This window comes from Melanaphis sacchari, unplaced genomic scaffold (genome assembly GCF_002803265.2).
Source record: "Melanaphis sacchari strain LSU unplaced genomic scaffold, SCAv2.0 Contig222_pilon_pilon, whole genome shotgun sequence".
Lineage (NCBI taxonomy): Eukaryota > Metazoa > Arthropoda > Insecta > Hemiptera > Aphididae > Melanaphis > Melanaphis sacchari.
The window spans coordinates 1-21,770 of record NW_020271099.1 but is presented as its reverse complement, the minus strand read 5'-3'; the positions used below and the strand labels follow the sequence as shown (position 1 = coordinate 21,770).

Below are 21,770 nucleotides of genomic sequence, written 5' to 3'. Positions count from 1 at the left end.
TTGAATACAGTTATTTATTATAGATTGTCCATTAAAATTGATTATGTTTATTAACTATAGGTATTTTACTCAGCTTTATTTTATAGATTTTTCAACCAGTTGAGTTGAAAAATATTTAATTACAGTGTGTATAACCTTAAATTCTAGTTGAATAAAAATCTATAAAATACCTTCTTAAAACACCTGTATTTAATAAAAATCTAAAATCTAAATATTGAATTTGATTTACTTTTAACTATCCCACAATATTTTGTATCACACCTAGCATTACATTTTATTAAGATTCAAAACCTTAACAATGTTCAAGCGGACTTGTAGGACATTGTAGGACATTTGTTGGAATTGTTACAGAAACCATCCTCCCACCATTTAGTTATTCAATGTCATTAAAAAAATATAAAAATGAATTTTTTAATAAATAATGCAAATTATAAAAAAAAAAATTAATAAAAATTTAAACATATTTAAAAAAAATGAATTTTTAGATATATATATTTCTTAAATTCTTTATTTAGTTTTATTTTTTATCACAACAGTGTTTTTTACAAAATTTTTGATTTCTTATCAAATATTGAATTTTTAATCAGTTAATTTTTTATAAGGTATGTATTGAATTTTTAGTTGAATAAAAAATATTCTATTTTTATAAAAAATGCTAAAACGTGTAAATTAAAAAAAAAATTATATTTGATAAAAAATGTATTTAATATTATATAATCCATATTTTATAAAAAATAAATGCATTGAATAAATAATCAATATTTGATAAGAAATCAAAAATGTTGTAAAAAACACTATAATCATAAAAAATGAGCTAAATAAAGAATTTAAAAAAAATATATTTAATTAAAAATTTAAAATTGATTATAAAAAATTGATTTTTATAAACATATTTTTTTGTACATTTTTTTTAATTTCTTTATTTGATTTCATTTTTATCAAGTACAGTGTTTTTCAAAACATTTTTGATTTATTATCAAATATTGATTTTGTATTCAATTCATTTTTTTTTTATAAAATATGGATTCTATATTAAATACATTTTTTTATTAATAAATATTTTTTATGAAAATAGAATATTTTTTATTCAACTTAAACCTTCAAATTAACTGATAAAAAATAAAACTAAATAAAGAATTTAAAAAAAAATTTATAAAAACATTTATTTATAAAATATATTTTTTTTATAATTTTTTTTTTTTAAATTCTTTATTTACTTTTATAGGTGTGAAGTTGGCAGTACAAAATATATGGTGGAATAGTTAAAAAGTGGGGGTCCAACAAATGTCCAACAAGTTCATTTGAATATTGTTGGAAAGTTTCTGAAAGGTTCTGCTAACATTGTAATGCTAACTTCACATAGGTCTGATTTTTTATTCAATTTGGCTTTTTTATTTAAAATCAATTAGACTTTTTATTGAAAATCGATTGTTTAAATTTGTTCGTTTTTTATTCTATTTAGTTTTTTATTTTTATGTTTTTATTCTATTTAGGTTTTTTATTTATTTATTTTTTTATCCTATTAATGTTATTTTTTTATTTTTTTATTCTATTTAAGTTTTTTTTTTTTATAATTTTTATTCCAATTATTTTTTACAAAATCGTTTTTTTTTCTATTCAGGTTTTCGTAGCTCAAAAGGGGGAGGACTACGTAAAGTGGTCCTCGTTTTATTTTTTTTATACCGACAGTATTTTTATAGTGGATTTTAAATAGAAAATGTATACAAAAATTATATATTAAAATTATTTTGAATAAAAAACGTTGAAAAGAAAAAGAAATTGATTTTGGAAAAATAGAAACAAAAAAATAAAAAAACTAAATAACTAAAAAACTGAATTTATTAAAACTGATTTTTTAAGACTGAATTTTTAAAAAACTTATTTTTTAATGGAAACATAAATATTTATATTGTTAAAATATAGATTGATTTTTAATTTTTTAATTAAATTTTAATTAGATAATAATCTGTATTAAAATGGAAATTTAATTAAAAAAATTGAAAATCAATCTATATTTTAATAAAATATATATTTCTTTTTTTATTACAAAAATGTATATATTTTATAAAAAAATATTTTAAAAAACTGATTTTTTTAAAAAACTGAATTTTCAGTTCTTAGTTATAAAAACTGAACAATTTATAATTTTTTAATTTGATTAGGTTTAAAAAATTCAGTTTTTTAGTTATTTAGTTTTTTAAGTTTATAGAACTTTTAAAAAAGTTGGCTGAGCGGCACTTTTTCAAAAATTCGTATAAAATATACAAAGTTCCAACAAATGGCAGGAGCTTTCCAACATCGTCCAACAAACCGTTTACAACAGTTTTGTATAGTTTTTTACGTATTTGATTTAATGTTGGCCGTTAATATGAACTTGGCGGCGGTTTTGGAAAATGTTTATAACTTTTTTTAGTTAATAATTTATGTTTTTTTTAGTTAAGGAGTATCTAACATGTTATTTATATCTTCCATCTATTGAAGTTTATTACGGTTTTGATAATATATTTAGGTATATGTTACCGATGTAAATTGTAAAAAAATCTACTTTTTTTTTTCTTGGGTGATAGGAAACCAATATGAAGTTGTTCAAAATCAAAAACTGACGTCTGATAACTTCAGTGGCATATAGTGTTCTAATTATGAAATCAAATATTGTTTTCAGAAATAGTGGTAGCCACTGATTCAGTGTGGACAGATTTAAGCATTCATTTGAATGGAAAAATGACGAAATCTGCCATTCACACTTTTGTATACAAAGGACGAAATGACATAAAAGTAAAACTTGGATTTCCTAGCACTACAATTAAATCAATTCCAGTAGACATTGATTTACCCATTGAAAATAGTAAGCAAAATAAAATATTTTATGTTACTGTTACATATTTCATATTAAAAAGGTGTAGATTTAGTAAACATTAATATTGTACCTACGGTAGTCTGTAATGTGGATACAGTGATACACCTTATATGTACCAAGTGTTATTTTCACATTTTATAAATTATACAAGTATATTATAATATATATTATTATATAGGTAATAAATAGTAATAAACAATATTAACACTTGTTAAAGATAGCTCCGATACCAATTGTAGTAGTGATGAAGATTTTCCAACAAAAAGTTTTGTTTTTACATTTTCCGTTGATGAATGGAACCAAATAAAACCGCAAGAAGTACTCTACAGACTAAATGATAAAAATCGGCCATTAAAAACTTGTAAAACCTACTACACACTAACAAAAAATCAATGGAGTCCTATTTTAGCAGAACATTTTTGGGCACATACCCAGTTACCATGCTGCTTATCATTTCAAAAAGCCAATGTTCATCCCCAAGGATCAAATTTTGTTACTGTTATTGCCCGATGTTCAATATGTAGATCACATTTTAAAGGAATAATTGCTGAACAGCCGTTGCCTAATGCAAGGTATTTTATTAATTCCAACACATTATAAATTATACTTCCAACTATTTATAATATAAGAAATATAACGATATTTTGACATTTCATAGTTTTTTTTTATTGTTCATTATGATTTTAAATGTTATTAGAGTTTTAATGCAGTGTACATATGTTGGCAACTTCGATGAATTGCATCAGTCTAACAAAAAACGGCGTTTGATTGGACCGGCTAAGGAAAAAGCAGTTATATCGATTATAGATAAAAACATTTCGAGTGAAACTTATCGAGAAAAGGAAGCTACTCGTCTTATGAGAACTGGTAAAAATAGAAATTTGATTCTGAATATGAATATAAAATATAATATTATTTAAAGTGTATGTACTAAAAGTATTAACTTTATATCCCCATTTTGTTTATCCATGTTTTGCCTATCCCTCAAAATGAATTAATTATGATTATAATACAATTTTAATGATATAACGATGGTAATATATATACAGCTTTAATATTAATTTTATATTTTGAGCAAAGAGATGAATGTATTTATTTAGTTTTACAGTGTATTTCTAAAAAAAAAAAAAATGTTTGACATTTTCAACAATTTATATATAATTTGAAAACTTTGAATTAATATTGAAAATTTTTTTTACTGGGTAAACAATTTTTTTTTAAAATGAACTGAATTATTATCTCAGTTGTTATTTTACAAAAATAAAAGATACAGTCTTTTTTTTTAATAAATATTTGTAGTTCAAATTTTGAATCTTTTTATGGTACCTATATATATTTATAAATATTTAAAATTTTAAAATCTTTACACGGTTACTTAGTTAGTTCTTTAAAATCTTTGAATTTAAACACAAAATATGTGAAATTAAAATAATATATATTTGTTACATTTATTTATAAACATTAAAATTAAAAATTAGCAAATTATTTTTTAAATTATTTTAGTTTAAAATTAAAATGTAATAATTTTCCCACACAGGCTTTATAAAATGTCAATATATTTGAAGGGTTTTCAGAAAATATAACTTTTAAGAAATTGTCTAATCAATACAATTATTTTGAAATTATATAAAGCTAACCAAATACATAATTCAAATAATATTAAAATATTTTCAAAATAAATCATATTTAGTATTATTTAATGTTCATAACTTCGGACGTTTATGATAGTGGCCCCTAGGCTATGTCTAATCAACATCAGACCAATTTCAACATTTAGTTATCTATTAGTAACCAATTGTAACCGACATCAAACAATTTAATAACCAAACCGTTTCCGAGAAAACGCAATTTCCATTTCGGGGGGGGGGGGATATGTTATGTATTGACATTTTGATAATCTTCCAATTATATTTGATTTCAAACATATGTTTATAAAGATGTTTAATGAAAAAAAAAAATACTATTTTACTTCAAAAGTATTTTATATATTTTATATTTTCAACTAGAAAATACGAGGGGTTATCAACTTAAGGAATTTACTTACATAATTTGAAACAAAATTAAAGTCTTATATTTATTTATTATTATTATTATTATCTATACTGAAGAACACAACATATATTTGAAAAAAACCTATGTTTAATCAATCATAAAGTAAATGCAATATAAAAATCTAGATTAATTTTAAAAAAATTAAACAAATCTTGGATAGAAATTAATTAGTTTCTTTTTTAAAATTGAGGCTGATTGACTGTCTCCGCTTATAACCATCTTTCATATAGGTACCTATTATGACTTATTGAATTCAATTTGTAAAAGAAATAATTTTTATTAGATACATTATATGGCTCAATGACTAAGTACTTACAGCAGATCAAGTACCCTGATATTAAATATTAGGGAGGAGAGGTCTGTGAATTTTTTTTTAGTATACGTATACTTTAAATTTTGTAAATTAAATTAATTTTGATAAAATGTAAAATTAAAGTTTTTAAACTATAAATAAATAATTTTAGGAGACCATGAACCAGCAATACTTCCATCTGGAAACTGTTTACGTACATTAAAATCAAAGCATTTGGTAAATAATCGCAGGCATATGGATGTACTAACGTCCCTAGCAATAATGAAAAATGAAAATGAATATAAAAATATCATTCATGATATTGGGTATGATCCATTTTTTGTACATTACAACTGCGCCGAACAAGTTCATATTTATCGTAGTTACAGTTGTACCACAGAAAATCCAAAATTAGTTATCGATGCAACTGGATCTGTCGTTAAAAACTTTTTAAAACTTGGATTGGTTAAAACGAAGTTTTTATATTTATACGAAGCTCTTGTTTACGATCGTCAAAAAAATCAAAATTTCACAGTCACTAATATGATAAGCGAAAGACATTGCAATATTGCTATTTCCAATTGGCTTTCAAAATGGACTAGTACTGATGTTATGAAACCAAAAGAAACCGTCTGTGATAATTCTGTAGCTCTTATTTCTGCAATTGTCAAGAGTTTTACACAATATTCGTCCTTACAACATTACGTGAAAGTTTGCGCAGATCTTCTCACAAATGAAATTGCTCAAACTTCATATTTGCTTCCCAAATGCTTCGTAAGGATTGATGTCGCCCATTTCATAAAGATTTGTAGTAGATGGACACCAATAAAATCTGTTCCCCGAAGAGTAAAAGAAATTGTTCTTCGTTCTGTTGGACTCTTAATAAAAAGCCAATCTATATTAGAATTACGATCATTACTACTTTCGATGTTTGTTGTTTTTACAAATGAAACAGCTGGTATATGCTTACAAAATGGACAGGAAACTCCATGTGAGACACACAAAAAAAAAATACTTGAAGCTACTTCTTGTGGAATTATAGAATTCGAACAACAGTTTAATGATGCAATAGCATTAGCAGAATCTGAGGACGAAGCGCGAAGTTTGTTGGATGAGTTATATGAAAACCAAAATGAGGGTCTGGGTAATTTTGAAAATCCATTCAAAGAATGGGCAGACAGTATATATAATAATAGCAAAAGTTTGGTACAAGAAGGTTCAACTATAAACCCTCTTTATATTCCAGATTTGGTACCAATTTTAATAAAAATTATGAAATTTTTACCATTATGGTCAGGGGTGATGATACCAATTTTCGGGTATGGAGATGAAATATCAAGTTCAGCAGCAGTGGAATCAAGTTTTAGAAAACTAAAAACTGTTACTTTTAAACACATATCTTTACCTACTGAACTCGAATATTTTTTAGAAACCCATATTACATCTTTAAAAGGTGCAGCCCTAATCCGTACACCAAGTAATATTAATGTTCTTTCGTCACCAAGTGTGGAATTGAATCAAGTCGACTATGGTAATATAGCATTATATGTTGTAACAGATACTGAAGTTTTAATAAATAAAGAATCAGATTATATACAGGAAAATGAAGACTGTGAAAATCCATGTATCGATGACCAAGAAAGTAAGGCAAGAGAAAGTTGGAACAGGAAAAGCTACAAAGAACGAAAAAGTAACTCTTATCTGGTTCCAAATCCCCAATTACGTCATTTACATATAAGCAATTTAAGGAACAAACAGTCCTTACCTATATTAAAAAACGGTTCTCGCTTTGAAGAATTGAAGAGCACTAAAAACAAAAATCGAAAAGAAAAAATTATATTGAGCAACACATGTGCATTCGACTCTTTGGCATCACTGATGATGGTTTGTATATTTTTGTAAATATCTCAAATACTAACTATAAATAAAACATTTCACGTTAAAAAAAATACACTGTTGGGGAGGGACTTCAAAAATTATCAATTCACATATTATAACTAATAATGTTTTTTACTCATTTGGCATGCACACATAATTAGTTGCAATAATTGATAATGGTTGTTTTTTATTAATTACTAATTTAATGTTTAAAACATTTATTTTCTAGGTTTCATACTGTGATAGCCAATTATACGCAAATCAAATAAATGACTTAAGGCAAAATAGTTTTTTTAATTTTATCATTAACATTGTGAAAAACGGAATTACAGCATCAACATATTCCGAACGTGTTGATATTATAATGAACCATATGAATCCTCAACTTCAACCAATTGAATACGACACAATATTAGCTGCTTGTGATGCAACAATTGTTACTGTAATTGATGCATTGTTAAAAGATTTTCCGACATTACAATTATCAACAATATGCTCCTCGTCCTGTTGTTCTCCAATATTCCCCTTATCAAAAGTTCATTTATCTTACCAAACAACAGATGGCAAATAAGAAAATTGCAAGAGTTTTTAGATAATATCACAGAAAAATCAAAATGTGAATATATGTTGTCGGACAAGTTATGTGAAGGAATAAAGAAGTAATTCCAAATATTTCTGAACTACATTTGTTTATTGACATATTTTCTGGAAGGTAAATATTGTAACAAATCCAAAAATAGTTCTGTATTATAAATTATTAAATTTAAACTTATCTTAAATTATCCTAACTGGTAAACTTGAAAATATTTCAGGTGAAGAAAATACGAAAAATAGAAGTTCAGAAACAACGGAACAAGTAAAAATGAAATTATGTGATATTCCACAAATGTTAATTAACAACTCAGTAACCTAGAGGTTAGAGGCGTTATAAGTTTTCACCTGGCAAGTCTAACTTGGAACACCATTAAAGGCATTTATAATGCATACGTTAAGAGGTACCGGAAAGTGGGAACTCTTCGATGATTTAAACTGATACCAACCAAGGCCAGTAAAACAGTTCCTATTGAAACACTTATATATACAATTTAATTTAATTGTACATAAACTTTTATAATAAAATATTTAATTATCTTAAACGTATTTTTAAAATGAAAAAGGTTGCAATTTTTAAGTAAATTTTTGCTAAAATATTGATTTTTATTAAATATAGATTTATATTCCTTGTGTTTTATTTAATTTTGATTTTTATAATTTGAAATACAATAAATTACTGGAGATTTCGCACGGAAGTGACGATCAAAGTGAATTCTGGCGATAATGCGTATCCGTGCAATGCAAAAGTTAAAATGATGGTGGGTTCAATTTGTAGCTCTGTAATTTTCACTCTAAGTGGTGCTGGCGAAATGCCCAAATTATTGAATCGATTTCTGCAATGAAAAGTATTTACCGTGCGAATTTCGGCGAGGTCGTGCAAATTCCAGCAATGCAAAAAGCAAGGCAAATGATGGTTATATAAAAAGAGCAAAATTCTTTGTGGTTGGCGGTGTTGGAGAAATGCTTCACCATGCCATTGGTTTATTAAAATTCATTTTTATATTTTTTTAATGACATTGAATAACTAAATGGTGGGAGGATGTATTCCTGTAACAAATTCCAACAAATGTCCTACAATGTCCTACAAGTCCGCTTGAACATTGTTGGAAGGTTTTTGAACGGTTCTAATAAAATGTAATGCTAGGTGTGATACAAAATATATTGTGGGATAAGGTGGGGGTCCAACAAATTCCAATATTTAGATTTTAGATTTATTAAATACAGGTGTTTTAAGAAGGTATTTTTATAGATTTTTATTCAACTAGACATTTTAAGGTTATACACACTTGTAATTAAATATTTTTCAATCAAGGCCTGTTGAATAAAAATCTATAAAATAAAGCCTGAGTAAATACACCTAGTAATTAATAAAACATAATCATTTTAATGGACAATCTATAATATAAATAATCGTATTCAATAAAAATTATGTATTTAGGAATAGAAATAAATCATGATTGAATAAAACGTGTCTTGACAAAACTTATGAAAATTTCAGAAAATACAAAATAACCTAATTTAAAAAGATTGAGATAACGCTTACATTTGATTGATCAACGATAAGATATTTGAGTCACATATTATACAGCCCAGAATTATTGGATTTTGGTTGAGATTTCAACGGAAGTGACGATCAATAGCGAATTTCGGCGATGGTCGTCAAATTCATACTAAATGCGTGCTAATATGGTTATAAAAAATATAAAAATTCTTGTATTGGGTGTTGGCGAAATGTTCACCAGCACCGCCGTTAATTTACGATTCCGGAGACACCGATGTCGTGCAAATTGCAAAATTAGTCATGCAAATTCATGCTAATTGCGTACTAAATATTGATGAAATAAAAAGTCAAAATTTTTTAATGGGCGGTGCTGGCGCAACGTACGTGCTAAAACTAGAAGTAAGTGAAGACTCGCATAATATTATTATCTATCAGTACTCTTATGTGGTATGACAGTGGTTCTAACCACCACCTCCAACCGCCACGACGTACGAATCCGTGACGTCACGCGCAATGTCAAAATTCACCGTAATTAGCGAACGGATTGCACAAACGAATTTTAGTTGTATTATTTTTTTCGTTATAGTACGTTATTATCTTCTATAATTTAAGCAAAAAAAAAAAATTGTTGAGTTGGATGGTACTTTTAAAAAATACGCATGACGTTATAATCGCCGCCACTGACTACTCTGCACACGCTTTTATGTGAATATTAGGACTTTGGCTGTTTAAACATTTATAATTTGGTTAATACTCAATTAATTGATATATACTTTTGTAATAATTTATTAAAGCTTTAGAACTAATTTTTCAATTTAATATTATTTTATAGTAAAATTATTAAACAATTCATTGACAAACGAATGATAAACTTCTTTAGTAGGTAATATTTTTGTATTATTGGATTTGTTTATTTGAATATAGTCATTTGTTTTCAATATCTGAATAATATTATTACTTATTATGTTTGTTTGTCGTTCAGTTTAACATGTTCAAATTTAATTTTAGTCAAATGATTATTTTTTTACCACCAAATTTTAATTGAATCGTTTAATGAACCTATTGTATAATACACGCAATGACGCAATGAAAGAAATAGTTGTGAACTTTAAATTGATAAAAAGGTCTATATCAATAAATCAGTTCCTTTTTATGAATTTATTAGAAATAGTCGGTATTCAAGCAGACGTCTGGAAAAAAATTGCCGAAAATATTAATACGAAGTATAAGGAGCAACAAACACCCGGGTCTATACGAATTCGTGTTGCATTGAATCGTGGAGGTATAAAACAAAAATTAGGGTTGACAGACTTGGCAGCATTAGTTGAAAAAGAAGTCAAAGAAGTCTGTACTAATGGTAGGTATTATACTTATATTATATAATAACAACAACATTAGAGGCACAAAATTGTTTCAGATGATTTAATAATAAAATTTGAATATTTTTGTTGCATATAATATTATTAAATACTTGAATATTTTAAATTGTTCATGTTATTTTATATTTTTAACACTATTTTATGCTTAATTTTATTTGAATTTACTAATTTAAAAAACAACTTAATTAAAATAAAATCATCTGCTTATTAATTATTCAGTACATTTTTTTGGCATATTTAAAAATTATATAGATGTTTTCATGAACATTATAATTATCGTTGAGTTTTTGACAATTTTTTTTGGAGTTTCAATAATAACAAAAAATGTAATGATAAATATTATTAAGTGAAACATAATATTATGTACATAGTATAGTAATAGTATTAATTAATGACTATATATATATTTATAAAAATCAATTTCAAATTTTCTAAATACATAATGTATTTACAGTTGAGTAGAATTTAAAATTATATTTTATAATTTTTAGTACCATTTTCGTGTAGTACCTCAGAAGATGAAGACGATAATAAAACCGGGGCAGAATTAATATTTTCGATTACATTTTCTATTAACGAGTGGCAATCAATTCGTCCTACTAGTAAGATATATACTTGTAAGAGAGGACCTAGGATGTATCAAGTAATGTCTCCTTTTGAGTGGACTAACATTTTACAAGAGCACTTTTTTTTACATACAAAATTACCTTGCTGTCTGATTTTTAAAAAAGCTAATGTTAGTTTAATTGGTAAATATTTTTTAACAACTCGAGGCCGTTGTTCTGATTGTGGCTCGATTTTCGACGGCGTTGTTAAAGATATTCCAGCAGACACAGAATCGAGGTAAGATGTTTTTTACACTGACACAGTTTCTTTGTTTTCACAGAGATATTAAGGCTAATATTAGGTTATTATTTATTATTTATAGACCATCTATATATCCTACTTATATCTTTTAGTCATCCAATGATTAGATATACCTATGTGTATTTTCGTTAAAAAAAATTTATTTGTATGTGTTTATATAGAGTGATAATGGAATGCACTTATTCGGGAACTTATGATATTCCTCATTCAAAAAAGCGGAGGTTACATGGCAGCGAAAGAACACGAGCATTAACTACGATGTTAGATGCACATGTAAACCCTTCAGTTTTCCAGCGTAATGAAGCTACCCGTTTAATGTGTGATGGTAAGTTATATTTTAAACATGTTTTTACTGTAAGTTTTAATTGGCCGAATTTTTATTTTTATATTTTATAAATAAAAAAAAAAAATAACAACAATTATCAAGCACTATTATAGGGTAGATTATAGTTATACATTTATAATATATAAAAGTATAAAATAAAAGTTGACAGATTTAACTTATGAAAAATTTTTTTGGCGTGTGCTATTTTTTTTTACAAACGAATGTATTTTCATTTTTTTAAAAAAAATGTATTTTATTAAAATCACTACAATACTTTATAATTTGAATTAATTCCGTTTCTCTTTTGGTATATAGTTTTTCCATTATCAAATTTAATAGTTTAAAAAAATACAAAAATATTAGATCTTGGTTTTTATTTTATTTTTATCTTCTTCGCTTCTTTTCCAACTAATTAAACATCGGAATAAATAAATTGCAGGTGATAATATCTCTGCACAAATTCCAAGTTTATCAACACTAAGGACTGCTAAAAGTAAAGCAATTTCTGCAACTCGGTTACATTCTGATCCAATAATAGCTATACAAATGATAAAATACAATTCGGCTTATGGTTCAGCAATCCATGATATTGGTTACGACAAGTTTTTTGTTCATTTATGGAGTAACAAGCAAATACAAATTTACAAAGAATTGTATTCAAAAATAGATACTCCATGCATATCATTTGATGCGACTGGTGGATGTTGTAGAAAGATTAAAAGACCTGATAATGATTTAAGTAACCACTTGTTTCTATACGAAGGTGTAATGGAAGCTTATGGGAAATCTTTCACAGTGTTATCGATGATATCTGAGCAACACGATACTTTAAGTATATGCATGTGGTTGAAAAGATGGTTGAAATGTGGTGTCAAAGCCCCTAAAATGGTTGTTTCTGATCAGTCTTTAGCTCTTATGTCAGCACTAGTACAATCATTCACCCAATACGATTCGCTTGAAAATTATCTAATTACATGTTTTCAAATAATTATGAATACCAATTCAAATAATTTACCATCATGTTACGTAAGGAATGACATTAATCATTTTGTAAAATTAATAACGCAATGGAGTCCACTAAATAAATCAAAATTTCCCAGAACGAAACAATTATTTGTGAGATCAATGACTCTTTTGATATATTGTACGTCGATGGAAGAAACAAAAGAAATTTTAGAAGCTATTTTTAAAATAGCATTGAGTAAGTATGATGGCCCACTTTTAGTACGTACAGATACTTCAGTAGAAACACCTTGCGCTATAAGTAAGAGATATCTTCAGACCCTGATTTCAAATAAATCATCATATATACAAACTTTTGATCATTTAATCGAAGAAATTATGTTAAATAATATAAATGATCAAGAGCCTTTTGATGAAAACAGTAATGATAAATTTGATAGTTCATTTATGAATTGGGCTTCATTAATAGCAAATAATTGTAAATTAGAAGTTGAAACAATTGAAGGCGAATACGACAACGCTCAATTTATACCCGAATTGGTTCCACTGATAGTCAAGGCCATGAAGTTGTATCCCTGTTGGTCCGGGATTATGAGAACAGCTTTTGGGTATGGAGATGCTACCGTTTCAAGTAGTCGTGTTGAATGCAATTTTAATCAGCTAAAAAATAGAGTTTTTGAAGCAGATAAATTACCTATAAGAGTAGATGATTTTACAGAAAAGCTATTACAATATTATAATGGAGATCATTTACTATTACGAGACTCCCAGTCATTGACTACAACTGTTGTTACACCCGAACTTAATAATGAAGAATACGAAGAACAGAATATAAGTGAAGATAATAATTATAAATTGCCGAACCACAATCAAACAGTATCTGGTGGAGATTATTGTACAGATGATAATATTATTGAGAAATACAGTAGAAGTGTAGTACATGAAGAGTTAGTTAATAGAAATTATTCCTCAAATGAAATTAAAAGTATAAATTATTACCCAGATACAGAAATGATAGAAAAATCTAATGAGCTACTTGATAAACACGAAATTGATAAAAATGATACAAAACGTATTGAACCTTATGAAGAAAATGAAAATAATACAATTAAAAAAAAAATCACTATTCAAATGTCTTGTTTACCATGTGAAAATGGAGATTTTCCAACGGGCATACATAGATGTACAATTTGTAACAAACCAGTGCATCTATTTGGTTGCTCCGTAAAGAATACACTCAGCGAAGAAGGATTTGGAGAATCACGGATATGTCTAACATGCGCCGAGAAAACTAAAGAATGTGAAGCTGTTGAACATTGGCAAAAAAAACAAAAATCAACGACTATATCACAATGTCGATCTGCTGAATCGTATCTTATGCCACAGCCAGGATTTGAACATGTCGATTTAAATGAAAAAGGTTCTGGAAAAGTAATTGTATTTCTCAAGAATGGCAATACATTTCGTAATAAACCATACAACATTCCAAGATTAGGTAAAATTATTCTAGACAACAGCTGCTCATCAGATTCCTTGTTAAGTATTTTAGCATGTGCTGCAGCTGATAGTAGTATTTATTTTGAATTTTTATCCGGAAAAGCAAAGCAAAATAAAACTGCGAAATTTATTATTAACATGATGAAATGTCCTAAACTGAAAAAAAATATAAACAGAGAACGTATTTTATTACTGGCTCCATTTTTTTTGTCTGATAATGAATATATTGGTGATGTAAAAACAATAGATGCAATGGATACGATATCATCAACAGCAAGCAAATTGTTGAAAACATTGCCATCTTATAAAACAACAAATTATTGTTCGAATTACATCTGTCCAGAATTTTCAATTGATCCACATACCTATGAGGTTATCAAACTGATTGCATTCGATGGTCATATTAATATTCAAGAATCAATGGACACATTTTTGGAAAGAGAGGAAATTAACTGTGACAACTGTGATTCCAAAAGATATCTAACGGTAAGCGTAATGACGCATATATTGGTGGAATTAGTGTCTCTTCCTCGAGGTAAAGTAAAATGTATTAGGTTTTTATAATTTTCTAATATGCTGAATACTGATTTATTATTTATTTATTACAGATTTTCACTCGTCAACAAGTGCAACAAACATAGATCAAATTCATCAAATTCATCAAAATTATGCAAAAGAAACAATGATGACATTAGATAATATTCCAAAAACTCTGAATTTAAAAAATAAAATTTACTATCTGAGAGGTGTTGTAGTATTTGAAGGAGGACAGCGTACAGGTTTAAGAGTGTCAAGTGGACATTATAAAGGATTTGCATATAGGTCAAACGATCATTGGGAATTGTACGATGATCTAAAAGAAAATGTAAAACCGGCAACAAAAAAAAATGTAAATGTTGAATTACTATTATACACTAAGTAAAACATTCAGTAAATAATGATTCTATATTTCTGTAATCTTATGTAAAAATAATAAAAACAACACTGCCAACAAACAATGTTAACAGTATACAAAAAATATAAATTATTTTATTTTACATCAAATATCCTTTTCATCCATATTATTACCAACCTATTAATTAAACCACGTCATAGCGTATAACTGTATACAAAAATATATAAATATTATAAAAATACTTTTATTTTTACCAAAATATTTGATATAGATTTATAAAGAAAATGATAAATTGACATTTCGGACTTTTGGTATTAAAAATATAATCACATCAATTCACGTCAATAAATTAAATGGTATATCAAATATCAATGATATAATTTTAAATACGGAAGAGAATGAAAGTAAGTATAAGTATTTAAGTATTTATCATTATCTATTGGATAAAAAAAGATATGATAAGATGTGTATAAATAATAAATTAGAATGGAAGGTATATTAAGTATTACGTAAAATAGGAATAAAATAGTATACTACCTACGTTTTATATATTTCATATTTGTATCATCATTCAATTAAAATATACACAAGTATAGACAGTATCGTACATAATAATATGCGCATAGGAAAAACGGTTTTGGTAGTGTATGGGGGGGGGGGGGGGGTACAAAATTTAATTTTAGTTGTACAAAATTAGCCTGAAATACCTAATATACCTTTGGGTCAAAATTGAATTTTGTAGATTTCGACATTGGTCTATTGGGAAACGTTTCTCCAGCGCTTATAAAACAGTTTTGGTCGTGTTGGTGTGCAAAATTTAATTTAGTTGCCAAAATTGCAAAAAGCCATAATAACGTACAGATTAAAGTAGATTTGTAGATTTTCACATTGCTAGGCTGGAAACGTTTCTCCAGCACGCGCATAGGAAAAACGGTTTTCGTGTTTTTGGGGGTGTACAAAATTTAATTTTAGTTGTACAAAATTGTACAAAAAAAAGTACATAATACTTGTACAGATTAAAATTGAATTTTGTAGATTTTCGACATTGGCAGTGCTGGGGAAACGTTTCTCCAGCACGCGCATAGGAAAAACGGTTTTGGTCGTGTTTGGGGGGGGTGTACAAAATTTAATTTTAGTTGTACAAAATTGTACAAAAAAAAGTACATAATACTGTCGATGTTTGATATTAAAATTCGAAAGTGGCAGTGCTGGCGAAACGCACCTGATTTCATCGGTTCTAAGAATTACAAGACGTGTGATCAAGTCTTGATTGTCATATTAAATAGTACAATGTTAACACTATCGTTTACTCATCATTTCTGAGAAGTCCAGGACGTGTGATCATGTCTTATTCATTATATTAAATATCACGATGTGCAGGTGATCGCCATAGCCATTCGATACTACACTGTTTGAATATGTTATTCCATCGGTATACACATCACCTCTCCGTATAATATATATGTGTAAAATAACACGGTACGTAACAATGTAAAGACTGTATCAGGGTAAGAATATATATACCAAAATATATAGATTATTAATTTATAATCTCGAATTTATTGTTCATAATATTTTTAGAAAGAGAAAGTCAAGCAAAAAAAGTGGCAAAAGCTTGGTCAGAACCAGACTCTTCTGAGAGTAGTTTTGAAAATGAATCGCCAGTACAGCCAGTAACTAAAAAACGAAAAGAAACTGCAAGATGTTCACGCAAACTGGAAAATGTTTTTTTGTAGTTACCTGTACCACCAACATTGCCATTATGTAATATAATATATTGTGTTATTGTTATTTTCCAACATGTTAATCGTTTAAAAATATTATCTTAATAAAATACAAATATTTCCCAATTTTATATAGCTGCAAGTGGAACTACTGCGGGTGAGAGTCCTCTAATGTCATCTGATTTAATTTCAGTGTCAAATGGCTCAAGTTCTATCTCTGAAAGTAATTGTAAGTGTCATGATTACACATACCTATTTACTATAGTCTATTCAGAATAACCTTGCCCACTCGATCGACGAAAACTCGTCGAGCTCGCGCATGTCTGTTGCCACAGACAGCGCTGATGTCGGCTGGGTGCCGCCGCCGACGTGCTGCAGCTGTATACGTAGTGAACTACAATATCGCACGTCACTATATGCCTAGGGACGTGATATCGAAAGAAAAGTATCGATACTTTTACTTGGTAATTGGTATCGAATCGAATGAAAATACTCATATGAGTAAAATATCGAAATAAAAGGACCGAAATGACTGTATGAGACTATATTGTATCGAACAAAACCTTTTTTTTACGCTAAAGCCCCATTTACACGGTGACAGTTAATGTTTCAATGTTAAAGAACTGTCACGGCAGTACTGTCACCGTGTAAATGGGGCTTTAATCTTTAATTGCATTCTTTTTTTTCAATTTAAGAAAGAATTCAAAATCTTGGTTTATTTTAGAATATGACATTTTTCTAACATTTAACTAAAAGTAGTTATGATTTATGAAGAGCATTATTGTCAAGGCTATATAACTATATAAAAAAGCAATTTTTTACAAGACTGGTGTTTAAACACATCTCTGATTATACCCCGTCATAAAAAAAACTCATTTAATATACAAGAAAATCATATTTACTATAAGTAGGTATCGTAGTTATATTATTATATATTAGGTATCGAAAAAAATATAAAATACAAATACAAAACAACAAAATACAAATTACAAACTATATTATATTATTATTATTAAAAAATTATAATAACTCAAAAGTCAAAACCATTGGTCTTCAGGTAAATCTGCTAACAGTAATATTTTCTCTAAACGAGAACCTGTTAGACGATTTCTTGTTTTAGTCATAACTCCTCCAGCTTTGGAAAACAGTCTTTCGCTTGGAACCGACGTTGCAACCATAGTAAAAGATATCCTTGCCTGTTTGTATAACATAGGGAAAACAGTTTTCATATCTTCCCATAGCTCTAGAGGATTGGACTTCAGTGGAGATACGGGGTTTGAAAGATATAAAGATAATTCATCATTTGCAAATGAAGATGATTTTTTCTTTTTTTGGCCGTGAGCTAACATTTTATGGTGAGCCCAAAAATCATAACTTTCTTCATTTTCTAAAGAAGTGGTCACCTCCCCTTCCGATTCACTGGATGATATATCTGGCTTAGATAGTCTTCTAAGTTCTGCCATCGCACTTGAACAAGCGACTGGATCGGTAAAATGAAGATTTTTAAATCTTGGATCCAAAATCGTGGCAATGGCGATCGGTTTAACTTGCTCAATCAGTCCAAATCTACGAACTATTTCTGCATGCAACACATCTTTTATATCAGACGACACATCACATCTTGGCTGGATTTGGGCCAGTTGTTTTAGTAAGCAGCTAATCATGGGAATCACTTTTGAAATGGTTATGTAATTTTCCCCAGAGGATTCTTTTGTGACAAACTCCAATGGTTGTAGTAACTCAAGTAGTTGTCGAAGGATATTCATTTCTATGGCAGTCGGCATACTAGGCGCAGTTATATCGTTTAGTAGAATTGGGCTTAGAAAAGACACCATTTCTAAAAATCTTCGAATCATGAAAAAAACCGAATTCCATCGTGTTGCAACGTCTAAAATTAATTTTTTGAATTTTCCTTCAGGAACTCCAGCTTCAGCCTGTTTTTTTCTCAATTGGTCGCTGTTTATGACACTATTTTTCACCCATTTTACAATTTCTCGAACTTTTGATATAATAGGTTTTATATTTTGATGACCAACTGTATGCGTTGATACTAAATTAATGGTATGAGCAAAACATGGGGTATGTCTGCTCTTACCAAATGTTTTACTAACGGCAGCAACTACATTTGCACCATTGTCTGTTACAACAGTAACAATTTTACTGTTATCAATTTGCCAGTCTGAAAGAATTTTTTGAATAATGTCACTTAAATATTGTGCAGTGTGTCTTTCTTTCAGTTCTGAAACCGCCAAACAATGTGATTTGAGAGAAATATCTTTAAGGTAGTGTACTGTCACACCAAGGAAACTTTTTTCATTCATTGTCTCAGTCCACGCATCAAAAGTTATACTGACATGTGGTGCTGCCAACAAACAACTTTTCAATATTCCCTTTGTGACCGCATATTTATTATCCAGAGTGATTTTCAACGTTGTAACTGAAGGAATCTTATAAGATGGCGCCAATTCTTTAATTAATCTTTTAAACCCTTCTCCTTCTACAACCGCAAAAGACCGATAATCTTTACAAATGAAGTAAAGTAAACACATAGTAATCTTCCTGTGGTTGAAACCACCCTCTGAAACACAAAAAAGACAATTTTGTTATTACTTATTTATAACATTAACATATACTCAGTGGTGGATTTACGGTGGGGGGTCCAGGGGGTCTGGCCCAGAAATTTTAATACACTATACACAGGGTTTGACCCAGTAGGTGTATTATAATTATACATTTCAGGTATAAGTTGATTGATTATCTATATTAATATTATTATTGTTTAGCATTTGAGACAATTTTTTTAGTTGTTTTCATAAAAATAAAAATAATACCTTTTAAATACTAGTAAATTAGTAAATCTGAATATCAGTACAAATTAAAAATAATATAATATTAAGTAATAATTAAAATACCTGCGTATGAGCTGATTCGGTTGAACGCATCAATAATAGTTCGTTTTAAAACCACTGATTTTTCGGTAAACAAATTTGGATCATGTACACATTCCTAAAATAAAATCATTTATTAAAATTAATGCATTATTATCATATAAACATTTATTATTATTAATTATTACCTCTGTCTCCGATTCGGTATCTTGTACAACGGTTTTGGAAAGGACAACATGACTAGTTTCAGTAGTTTGTTTGCTGAAATAATAAATTATATGAATTACAATAATACCTATTAGTTATATTATCATATATATATATATAATATAATATATTACATTTATATATTTAGGACCGTATTCATATTTGATGCTTAAGAATAAATCTGTGGCTTGGTGCAAGAAAGGCCAATGTCACATTTTGAAAAAAATGAGATTATTTGACCAATGTCATTAAAATCTGCTTATGTTACTTGTGTTAAAAGTGCCAATGTCTCTTATGCTGTATGACCAAATTAGATTTGACATTGGCTTTTTTGACAATAATTGATAAAATAATAATCAATTTATTATGGGCCTATGTCGACATTGGCCACATTATCTATAGCCACGACATTGGCCATTTCGAAATCAATTAATAAAGTTTATAAATATGGGAGTTACTAACATTATGACCAATTATATATTATTATGAGGTTTTCATAAAAAAGTCAAGTTATTTAATTATTAAAAATTGTTTATTTTAAATTTTAGTTTTTGGCCAATGTCAAACCAAAGTTATTTTTTTATTTTTTCTGGGGGGCCAATGTCAAACCAAAACGAACTTATTTATACTTAAAAACAAAATGAGTGTCATACAATGAAATAAAAACAAATGTAATTAAGTAACAGAATTTTTAGAGTTCAAACTTTTAAAAATTGGCCAATTTAATATTTTAAATTCCTGAACATTGTCAAAATATGACATTGGCCCTTCTTGCACCAAGCCACAGATTAATATTGCTTAAGTTAATTTTGATAATTTGAAAAACTCATTGAGTCAGCAAGTTTAAGCAATAATTTATTATTCTTAAGCATCAGCTATATGAATAGTCTTATATGTTGGTATTATAATTTATAATAACTTAGATTTCACTGCTCAGGCAGATTACAAATTTACAGTACTATTATTTTGAAAATAACTTACCTATGAGTCGAAACAGGATTAGTTATAGGTGTTGAAGCTAATTTCAACTGTTTAGCAGTAGTTTTTGTCGTTGAACTCGTTCCGGGTTCCAATATATTTGAATGTTTTTTTAAATGTTTGGCCAAATTGGATGTGTTGCCACAATATTTTATATTTTGAGAGCAAATTTTGCATTGTGCGATAAATTTGTCAACTTTTTTAAAATACATTCAGCATTTGCTCTTTGGAGGCGACATTTTAAATATGTAATTGTTGTAACAGTAAGAAGTAGTAATCCGAGTAGATCGAGTTGTCGCACTGGCACTAGTCGATCGAATGTGGTCAGCGGAATGCCGAATGCAGTCATGACTCTCATGAGGACACTCAGACTTTGACCGGCAAGACCCGATATTGTTGTCGTATACAGTATTCGAGTATTTTCCCGAATTCATAGTAGATAATATTTAAAAATAGATGATATATCGGTAAACGAACCCTTAATCGTTATGATTAGGAGACAACTTACTACTACTAAGAACTAACAAGTAACAAGTCTTTATGTCTTTATTTTCGATAACATTCGACCACGGACTATAATAATATAATGTATATCATACGACATACACCGTGTTGAACTGATATGAATTTTGGCGGTAAATAAATGTGTCGATACCAGTACTTTTTTATCGATATGAGTAAAGTATCGAAACCGTGGTATCGATACAAAAAGTACTTGTATCGAAAGAAAAGTATCGATACTTTACTGGTATCGGTAGTATCGCAACGTCCCTATATATGCCACAAGTGGTTTACGCATTCATTCCGTAACACATAAAAACACCGAGCGCTTTTTGATATTTGTTCTGTTTTTTGTAATACCGTTTTGTGAAT

At 28.0% G+C, this 21,770-nt stretch overlaps 1 protein-coding gene across 1 annotated transcript; it reads right to left on the bottom strand.

Moving 5' to 3' along the window:
• Positions 1-17,861: 17,861 nt before the first annotated feature.
• LOC112594239 (zinc finger BED domain-containing protein 1-like) lies at positions 17,862-21,246 on the bottom strand. The gene is made up of 4 exons (XM_025338928.1): positions 21,095-21,246; positions 19,901-19,973; positions 19,737-19,830; positions 17,862-19,402 (listed from the first exon to the last, which is right to left on the bottom strand). Exons 1-4 carry the CDS (start codon positions 21,244-21,246, stop codon positions 17,862-17,864), a joined length of 1,860 nt encoding a protein of 619 aa, XP_025194713.1.
• Positions 21,247-21,770: the final 524 nt, after the last annotated feature.